Source organism: Vanacampus margaritifer, chromosome 16 (assembly GCF_051991255.1).
Source record: "Vanacampus margaritifer isolate UIUO_Vmar chromosome 16, RoL_Vmar_1.0, whole genome shotgun sequence".
Lineage (NCBI taxonomy): Eukaryota > Metazoa > Chordata > Actinopteri > Syngnathiformes > Syngnathidae > Vanacampus > Vanacampus margaritifer.
In genome coordinates this window covers 6,580,393-6,590,820 of record NC_135447.1, presented here as the reverse complement: position 1 = coordinate 6,590,820, position 10,428 = coordinate 6,580,393, and the positions used below count along the sequence as shown (strand labels likewise).

General features: G+C 37.2%; 1 protein-coding gene across 2 annotated transcripts; it reads left to right on the top strand.

The window, feature by feature from the left end:
• Positions 1–321: 321 nt before the first annotated feature.
• Positions 322–10,428, top strand: LOC144036606 (protocadherin alpha-C2-like). Of its 2 annotated transcripts, none has more exons than XM_077547371.1 (3): positions 322–2,922; positions 5,580–5,616; positions 6,586–10,428. In XM_077547371.1, exons 1-2 carry the CDS (start codon positions 490–492, stop codon positions 5,589–5,591), a joined length of 2,445 nt encoding a protein of 814 aa, XP_077403497.1. In that variant the 5' UTR covers positions 322–489; the 3' UTR covers positions 5,592–5,616; positions 6,586–10,428. The 2 variants fall into 2 exon arrangements, with proteins under 2 accessions (XP_077403497.1, XP_077403494.1); XM_077547368.1 differs by having other exon boundaries at positions 6,583–10,428.

The window sequence follows — 10,428 nt, the reverse complement described above, 5'->3', positions numbered from 1 at the left end:
TTGCTATGGTTACCCCAAAAGAAAAATCAATGTATTAAATTGTGTGTAATGTGGCTACATTTGAGCACTTTATAGTTGATGTGAAAACAGGCTTGTAAGAGAGGAAAATGTGCAGTTTTGATTGAATAAAAATGTGTGTCTTAAAATGTTGACTTGCTTTATGCTGGCTTTATTGAAATTTTAATAAATGTTGGACTGAAGATGGTCAAATAAATTCCATTTAGTAAATTAATCCCTTTTACATTTTTTTTTTTGTTGCGCCCCCCCCCCCCCCCTCCTCCTACTTCATGTGAGCTGGCCCACTCGAGGCCAGCCTACACAAACGCTGCACACGCCCCTGCAGGAAACGGCGCTGCTGCGCGTACATGGACCGCTTGCTGCTGCAGCTCCCACGCGTGGATGCAAGAATGACACCGGTGCCTCCTCGCATTAAGACAGCCTAAACACTCGGAAGAATTTGCTCGATAGCTCTATTTGAAAGGCGGCATAATGGCTTCCCTCGTGGCGCATTTACGGACACATCTGCCGATCGCCGCTTTTGCATTCGTTGCATTATGGGGATCCGCGCTTTCCATCACTCGCTACTCTATTCCGGAGGAGATGGAAGAGGGTTCCTTTGTTGCCAACCTCGCCACCGATTTGGGTCTAGATGTTCGAAGCATGGTGGAACGGAAAGCAAAGCTGGACGTCATTCACAGCAAAAATTATCTTGACATCAACAAAGAAACCGGGGAGCTCATCATCCGTGAGAAGATCGACCGGGAAAACATCTGCATGACTAAAACAGCCTCATGCTTTCTGAAAATGGATGTCATTCTAGAAAACCCAATTCGCATTTTTAACATCGAGTTGGAGATCATGGACATTAATGACAACGCGCCTGTGTTCCGGAGAAAGACCATTTATTTGGATGTTTCCGAGGCAACCCCTCCCGGTGAGAGATTTTCCTTAACAAATGCTGTAGATGCAGATGTTGGTGCTAATTCAATCAAGACTTACTATCTAAGTGAGAGCAAATACTTTAACATTGACATCCAAACTGGCAGCGATGGCTCCAAATATGTCGACTTGGTTCTTAATGGCAATTTGGACCGGGAGACAGATGCGGTGCATCATCTGATTTTAACGGCGGTGGATGGAGGGGTTCCTCCCCGATCAGGCACCGCCAGTATTATTATCAATGTCCTGGATATCAATGACAACGCCCCCCTGTTCACTCAGCCGGTATTTGAAGTGAATGTTTCAGAAAATTCGGGCGCAGGGACTGTTGTCATGATCTTAAACGCGACCGATTTGGATGAAGGCACAAACGCGCGGCTGTTATATTCTTACACTCTCTACACTTCTGAGAAGACACAGGAGCTCTTTTCTCTTGACCGACATTCGGGCGAGATCAAGGTGAAGGGTGCTGTTGATTTTGAGGAGAATCGGAATTTTGAGATGCACATACAAGCTCAGGATGAAGGGGCGACCCCGTTGTTAGGACACTGCAAAGTGATGGTGTCCATCACGGATTTGAACGATAACTACCCCGAGCTGACCATCCAGTCTCTAAAAAGCGCCGTGGGTGAGAATACCGCCGTGGGGACGCTGATTGCGGTGGTCAGCGTCGGCGACCGGGATTCCGGAGTCAACGGGGAAGTGGAGCTCACGTTAAGTCAGCAGGAAACCTTACCCTTCGTCCTCAATCAGTCCTCCGAGGGTTATTTTGAGCTCTTGGTTTCAAGGCCACTGGACAGAGAGATGAAGAGCAAATATGAAATAACGCTGAAGGTGACAGACAAAGGCACGCCGCCGCTAACTGAAAGCGAGACCTTCACTTTGGAGATTCATGATATCAATGACAATGCGCCCGCGTTCCCTCGGTCTTTTTACACAATCCACGTTCTGGAGAATAATCTGCCGGGAGCTTTGCTGACATCTCTAAGTGCGTTTGACCCAGATTTGAATGAAAACCAATACTTGGTGTATTTCATAATGGAGAAAGAGATAGCGAACACATCCATGTCAATGCTATTCTCCATCAATCCGGAAAATGGCGACCTTTATGCCTTGAAGACCTTTGATTTTGAGCGAGAGAGGGAGTATCTTTTCCACATTGAGGCGAGGGACTCCGGCGTCCCCCCACTGAGCAGCAACGTTACCGTTCATATCATCATTCTGGACCAAAACGACAACACCCCCGTCATCGTGTCGCCGTGGCGGGCGCAAGGCTCTGTCGTCGAGCAGGTGATACCGAGGTCAACAGATAAGGGACATTTAGTGGCCAAAGTGATCGCCATCGACGCCGACTCGGAGCAGAATGGCAGGGTCACGTATCAGCTCTTACAAATCACCGACACGACCCTCTTCAGTCTCGATCAATACAACGGCGAGATCCGAACCACCAGAATGTTCAGCTACAGAGACCCGCGGCAACAACGTCTGGTCATCGTTGCAAAAGACAACGGCAACCCCGCGCTCTCCACCACCGTCACCATCAAAATATCCACCGTCGAACACTCCATGGCGTTTTCGGAGACGACGGAGTTGCCGCTAGAATACGACGTCTTCACAGACCTGAACTTATATTTAGTCATCGGTTTAGGGGCCGTTTCCTTCATGCTGCTCATTACCATATTGGTTATTATTGTGCTGAAGTGTCAAAAACCAAAGCCAAAGCCCATCAAAATCCCCCCGGCGAATCGGAACAGTGTGATCAGCAGGAACAGCGTGATCAGCCAACGGAGCTCCACCATCGCAGACTCCACCCTGATCTCCAGCGACGCTTATTGGTACAGCCTCTTTTTGGCAGAGACCAGGAAAGGCAAAGTGGTCGTAAGGCAGCCCATCATTCCCAAAGGCGCCGGCTACTTTGTGTCCAGTATACCCAGGAGCATAGGGCCGAGTGAGACCACAGGGTCCAGAGCATCCACACTGGAGGTAAGTAGTGCACAAAAGTTTACAGTGAAATGTCAGATAACTAACATTACTACTAAAAAAAAAAAAATCAGATAAATGCAGCTTAAATTAAAGCTCAAAAGTGACTACAGTCATTGTGGTGACAACTGCTATTTTGAAAGGCACTAGCAGTGCACACAAAAAAATGAAAATAATACTTAATAAATACCATTTTGTCTTTAAGTACTTACTAAGAACAAATGAATTATTTCCAGGTCTCAATTTCCTAAACTATACTTGTAAGTTAGGAACACAATTTGGAGTCAAACAAATATGAAATGACTACGATACCACTCTTTTTTCAGACCGATACCACCACTACTCGAGTACTCTTTTCAAGTAATCACCGATACACCGATACATCTCGTACTTTTGATACATAAAATTTCCATATAAAATGACAAATAATTTTAAAGATATACATATATATCCCAATATATATCCCAGTATTTTTACTTAAATTTCCGTTAAATTATATGATACCAAGTAATAATACCACTAGTACTTTTCATTCTTAAAATAAAATAAAAAAGTGACATCATTTTTAAAGACCTACGTATATATCCCGATATAACATTTTTCCTTCAAATTGCATAAAATTAATGGCAATTTTCTATTCTTCTCATTTCTAATTTCTAGTTCCTGACCGTAAAATGGCCACAATTTGGAATCAATCTTACACACGACTTGACTCCACCAGATACATTAATGATTAGAAATGTCTGATACCACTCTTTTCAGACCGATACCAGGAGGAGTAATCAACTCGAGTGATCACCGATAGGATACAAAGTACCGATACCACCAGTACTTTTAATACATACTAAAATTAGGAAAGAAAACAATTACAGATATTAAAAAAATATATATATATTTTTTTTTTATTTTTTTCCCCTTACATTTGCATAAAATTTATGGCATTTTCTATTCTTGTCATTTCAAATTTCCAGTTCCTGATCGTAAAATGGCCACCAATTGTTGGCCTATGCTGGTATTGACTGCACAATTAGAAATCAATCTTACACAAATAAGAAATGGCTACCATATATTTAATGATTATAAATGTAGAATAGCACTTTTTTCCCCAAATCGATACCAGTACGAGTCCTCAACTTGAGTAATCACCAAGTACAGATACCACTAGTACTTTTAATTCTTAAAATAAAAATTTTAAAAAGACAAATTATTTTAAATATATCCCCATATTTTTCTATTTTTCTTTCAAATTCCAAGAAATTATTTTTTAGATTTTATATGTTTATATTAAAATTTCAAATTTCTAGTTCCTGGCCATAAAACGGCCATAAAAGGGTACTGGTATCGGCTTCCGTCGTGAGTACCGATGCCTGATACTGATACTCGTCCATCCCTATTAATGATAAAGAACACAATAATCATTGCAATAAATGTGAATCAAAAAGAAATAAAAGGTTTGCTAATAAAGGCCTACCTTGAATTTGGGAGGTTTGGGTTAAATAATAATCCTTAATCCCTCAAAAAATTAAAATAAAATAATGTGCTAAATATCGCTATATTAACAGTCCATCTTTAGTTTTAACATAGCAATCATTTGAAATACATGACACTTTAAACAGCAATTAAAATAAAATAGCTAAATTCACACAAACCACATTAATTCCAACAATGGAGGAGCCATAACCATCTCATGGATCTGACCACAAATCATTATTAAAAATAGAATAATTGCGAGATAATGGTAATTCTGTATAAGAATATGTGGTGCACTGAATCCAGAGCTGATATAAATGATAACAAACAAAGAATGGCAAATTAAAGCACCAAATTTCCAGCTAAAATACATTTGTGACCATGTGACCAAGCAGAAAAAAAGTGGTCATAGGTGAAATGATGCAATGATTAACTTAAAGACCCGGCGAGGCTTTTAATTATTAGAGTACTGAAAAAAGCCAACAAGCAATCACATTGAATAATTAGGTCAAACAAATACACCACCCCCTCCTCATCTCGCACATGCACAATGTTCCACCGTTCAATGTCTAATGTAGTATGTAGGTCATTTATCCCAGATGCATATCACAATAGCGGATGGCGGAAGCGCGGGAATACTTCAAAGAGCGCACTTCAAGGACAAGATGTGCTAAATGAGCTGTATCATGCAAGGGAGTCTGGCGAATTAGGAGCACTTCATGCTCAGTGGAACTTCTAAGGTCAAAGACCACACCTTTCCGAAATTGGAAGAATCGGTTCCAGGGACAAACCCGTCCCAACGCCTTTATTAACTCATTTTGCCATTGACGACTATAGACGTCAAAAATTCATGCAATCTATTTCTATTAGTTTAACTTTTTTTTTTCATTTAATTTCATTTTTTATGAAAACCTAGGGGATTTTTTTATTGTACATTTATAACAGATATAAAATTTTGTCATTTGTGGAAAAAAAATAATAATCACACTTACGATGAAATAAAGTGAAACACATTACCAGAATTGATTTGACAGCTTGCAAACTAAACTTTAGCAATGGACATGTGAAATATATATATTACTACACATACATAGTAGTATGTACTAATTGGATGGACATTATTCATGTTTGTGCATTTTGTTTGACCTTCACACTCATTGTGCAACTTGTCTCTTTCTTCTGTTCTTAAGTTCTCAAAATGAAAAGAAGTCCAATCTACAACTGGAGGTATGGTTGCTATAAACCGTACATATTTACACACACACACACATATATATATATATATATATATACAGTATGCCGTAAATTTGTTTCAACATTTCTTCATATTATTCTTTTTGACATAAAAATCACATGTATATTTTGACTGAAAAAATACAGAAGCGTATTGCATTCACTTGAGAGTGAAAAAGTCCTGTTTTTCTGACCAAATTTTTTTTTTGTTTTTTTGAGTATTTTTTTCTGTTTTGAAAAATACATATTTTCCTCTTGTTTTTCTGAGTATTTTTTCCCCGTTTTATAAAATAATATTTTTTCTGTTTTCTGAATATTTGTTTCTGTTTTTCTGAAAATCTTTTTCTGTCAAAAAAATAATTTCGAAGAACAGGCTGAAAAAAATCTTTTTTTGACGGAAAAAAAAATCTGTAAAACAGAAAAAAAATATTCAGAAAATAAAAATAAAAATACTCAAAAAACAAAGCTCCCCCCAAAAAATTGTCAGAAAAACAGGGAAAAAAAATTCAAGTGAATGCAATACGCTTCCTTAAAAAAAAAATTTTTTTTTAATATGTTAAATAATTTTATTTGGTTTAAAATCCTTTGATTGACATTTTCCTGGATGAACTGTTGCCCATGTTTGTACACATGGGCACAACACTGTGCTCGTTTAAATGCTACATTCGAATTGGCCGGGCTCTCAAGTAAGAAAAAAGAAAAACTGTCAGTTTACTGAGGTCACAGATTGGAATGAAATTGGCTGCTGGTCAGGGTCGTGTTGTGCACATCTGGCCGTCCTAAATATTTTTTTTAACGACCGCCCCTTACTTGGAAAGCCTGTACTGGGGGAATTCCAACCACGCAGCAGACACATCCATGTTGAAATTTAGCAGTCACGACCCACCGTTGCCTGAGTGAGGACTTTCTGTAATCTTCAGCATGTTCGTGTCAGGACTAATTCTGTGTTCTGTCTCTCAGCAGGCAACCAGAAGAGAACTGCCGTGATCTAATCATCTCTTCCTGGCAGTCATTGACTCTTACACAAATGTAAAAACAGTTTCTTTGGGTCCTTCCAAGCCAACTCTTCTATCCTTCAATCCTGCAAACATCGTCATTAGCTAGATAGGCAGATAGATACTGTACACGTCATTAATCTTATGAGAGAAGTCAAGGAATCATCCTCGGTGAATTCAGCGTCTTTATCCCAGACTTTCTATTTTCAGCATGAATCTGCATGATTCTAAAATATGTCGTATTCGGACAAAGAATTGACATCATTATTCCGAACATGAGTTAAGTAGCCTAATGCCATTTCCCTTTCAATGCAACTCAACGGGTTCCGTAACACGCCTAATCAATAATAGTCAGGGTGAACGCGATTCTTCCATAAGACTGCATTTGCATACTGAAATCTATCGGGTGATCTCATTCATTCATTTAAATGCTGTGTGGTTTCCTTTCTTAAATGACATTTTGACTGTTTTATGTGCGGAGCTGTTGCGGAGTAAGGCTCCCGCCGTCACCTGATAATTGTACTCAATAGTGACAAGTGTGTAAAAATGAAAGATCACGGGTGAGAAAAGGTTTTGTTGGGTTTTTTTGTGTCTGTAGTCTACTGTACTTGATAACATTTTGAAAGCTTTGAGTATCGAGTGGATAATTTCTTGGCATCGGTGCTGTTAGTTAGTATTCATCTGTATATTAGGGACAAATTACATGGCAGAATCTTTATTGGTTTTAGAAAAACTTAAAATGTGGTATGAGGGAGTGTAGCACCCTATAATATAATAAATTCCTGAACATATAATAAGGCCTGAAAATTTTATAAAATTTGCATTTAATTGGACTAAAAATATAATAAAACAAAAAATTGAATCTAATGATTTGACCAATAATGTAATCTGGTTGATATTGTAATAACATTTTAACAGATTTATCTTTTTACATTTTCAGGACGGTCACTTTCTCCTCAAACCTGATAATGTAATATATATGTTGATTTTCACTCCAAAGTTCTATATTTTGTGTTTTGAGAATCTGCGACTTATATACATTCACAGTAGAAAAATTTAGTGCAAAAATGTTGGTGTTAAATGTTTCAGAGTTGATTTCAATTCCGAAAGTGTATTTTTAACATTGTCTGCTTTAAATTGAGGTCAGTGTTGGAGTCATTTGACAGAGTCGATTTATTTAGTGTTAAACCAACTGTGCAGAGAGTTCATCAAAACAAGCTCCGCCCACTTGTTTAGAAGTTTTTCCCCGCAAAAACTTCTGGGATATAACATAATTTATTAAGGTGTTACGTTAAATGATATGACAATATCAATCAGGATTTTTTTTATTACGTTTTTGGTGAAATTATTACATTCTTGGGTTTTACTACATTTTTAGTCGAGCTAAGTGACAATTTTATCACATTTTCAGGCGTTTTTATACTTCCAGGAAATGATGACATTATAGGGAGCATAGGAGTTAAAAGTGCCCTCAAACCTGAGGAAATATGACATTGCAAACTCTAATGTGATGAAAGTGAATTGTACATTCAAATATGCTGACTCATACCACTGCTTAAAAAATGGCTGTTCATCTTTTTTCTGTTAATAATATAAGCTGACAAAACTGGCAATAAAAAAAATTATCTAAAAAAAAAAAAGAAGACATTTAAAATACAGCAGAAAATCTATATTAATATTTCAATTTTAATATGAAGCTATCAATTTATGTAAAAAGAATATTGAAATGTTTTAATCTTGGTCAACTGAAGTTCATACAAGGTTTATTATTTTTAGTTTTATTGCTGTGTCTTAACTTTTAATGCTGCTTCTGTGGGCTTTTTCAAGGGCATTTTGTGTTGCATACGTGTCGTTTAGTGGATTTGATGTTTTGATATTCTGTAGTTTTTAACTGACGTTTGACGATGCTCTCCTTTTCTTGACCTTTTTGACCTCCAAAATAGCGCCATCGCAGCTCCAGCGAGGCCCGTGAATTTCATTTCACAGAAACAAGTGGCCGATTAAAGCAACTTATTTGGGTGCTCCGTCATAAAATCTATTAGAGTTAGAGGAAGTGGTTCAAATTGCAGTGTTCAAGTAGTGAATTAAATTTATGCACAAATGAGTACTACGCTAAATACCGTGACCGTTTTAAAATATGCACTCTCAACAATGCAATTAAGAGGACGATGTATCCAGGACTAGAATGATACTGAGCAAGATAGCGAAGCCTAAAATGTTTTGTTTCTTATATAGACAACAAACTATAGATGACAAGGGATCCATTGCTGTGGACAACACACATATGTGCAATCAATGTTTAAACCAGTCACTTCTTCGAGTGTATAATTGCACATCTAAAAAGCTTTTTGTGTGCCTTCTGCATTATTAACTCATTTACTGCCATAAATTAATAAAAAAAAAAAGATTATTAAAAATTAGGGGTGACAGCCGATTTTTTTTATTTATTGTAATTAATCGCACGACTTCACTAGTCAACTCACGATTAATCACAAATTGTATAACAGTTCTATATGTACAATAAAAAAAATCTATGTTTTCATACTTTTGCTAACAAAAGTGGAAAAAACATGTTAAATTAATAGAAATAGTTCAAATGAATTTTTGACGTTTATAGCCGTCAATGGCAGTAAATGGAAGGGAAAAAAAACATAATAAAAAATTTGGGGCGTCAGGCGATTAAAATTTGTAATTGTAATTAATCGTATGTCTTCAATAGTTAACTCACGATTAATCACAAATGTTATATCTGTTCTAAATATACACTTTTTTTTTAGGTTTTCATACCCTTGTTAACAAAAGTGGGAACAAATGTTAAACTAATAGAAATAGTCCAAATGAATTTTTGACGTCTATAGCCGTCAATGGCAGTGAATGAGTTAAAAAATATATATTTCGCATGTGACTTTTGACGAATGACTCCGTTACGAGCAGTATTGTATACAAAAAGTTTGAAATGGTGTCACATGGCATCGTAAGCACATGAAAAATATGCTGTGAACATTAAACAAAAATTAAAAGTGTTATAATTGACCAAAGAAATATTCTTATGATCAGACTAAATTGTTGTTGGAATTTGCTTAGCAAAATTACAGTTCCTGTTATAAAAAAAAAAACACACACACATTATATTGCTCATACAGTGTAGACATTGATAGATAGCAAGTCAGCTATTTGTTTTCCAGAACGAGAATAGATGCATTTACTGTAAATTGGAACACTTTCTACATGTGTTTTTTATAAAGTTTTGATATCTTCTGTAAGTTCACTGTGATCTAATAATGGCACAGGGGTGCTCGTTCTCGCTTGGTGTTGTGTCACTCCGCTTTTTCTTCATCTAATCACCAGACCGATTGTACAGTATACTTGAGAGTTACATCAAATGTATTAAACTTCCATTCCACTTAGTGGATCAAACACCGAATGGGAGAGAATGGCCTTGCTTTCTTTTCAAGTCCGGTTAAATTGTCAGGTTTTGATGTTGCTTATTTGGCTTTAATGTGCTGCTTGATCATGATAATTTGAATAAACTTTTTTTTTTTTTTTTTATAAATCTGTCTCGCTGTTGTGCCTCTGATGGATGAGAAAGAAGACAAATCTGAAGTTATCAAAAGTGACTTGTCGGGTGTCAAAGACATGCACTCGCTCCCTGAACTCCCTCTCACACACACATTCTGACCCAGTTTCTCTATTAAACTCTGCGTGCTCATTCTTAGAAACCAAATAATGGAGTTGTGCTTCCACTTGGACTCGCAGAGGCGCAAATAAATGCTTTGTCAGGCTGTATTAAAGCCTGAAGAGCTGTATATTT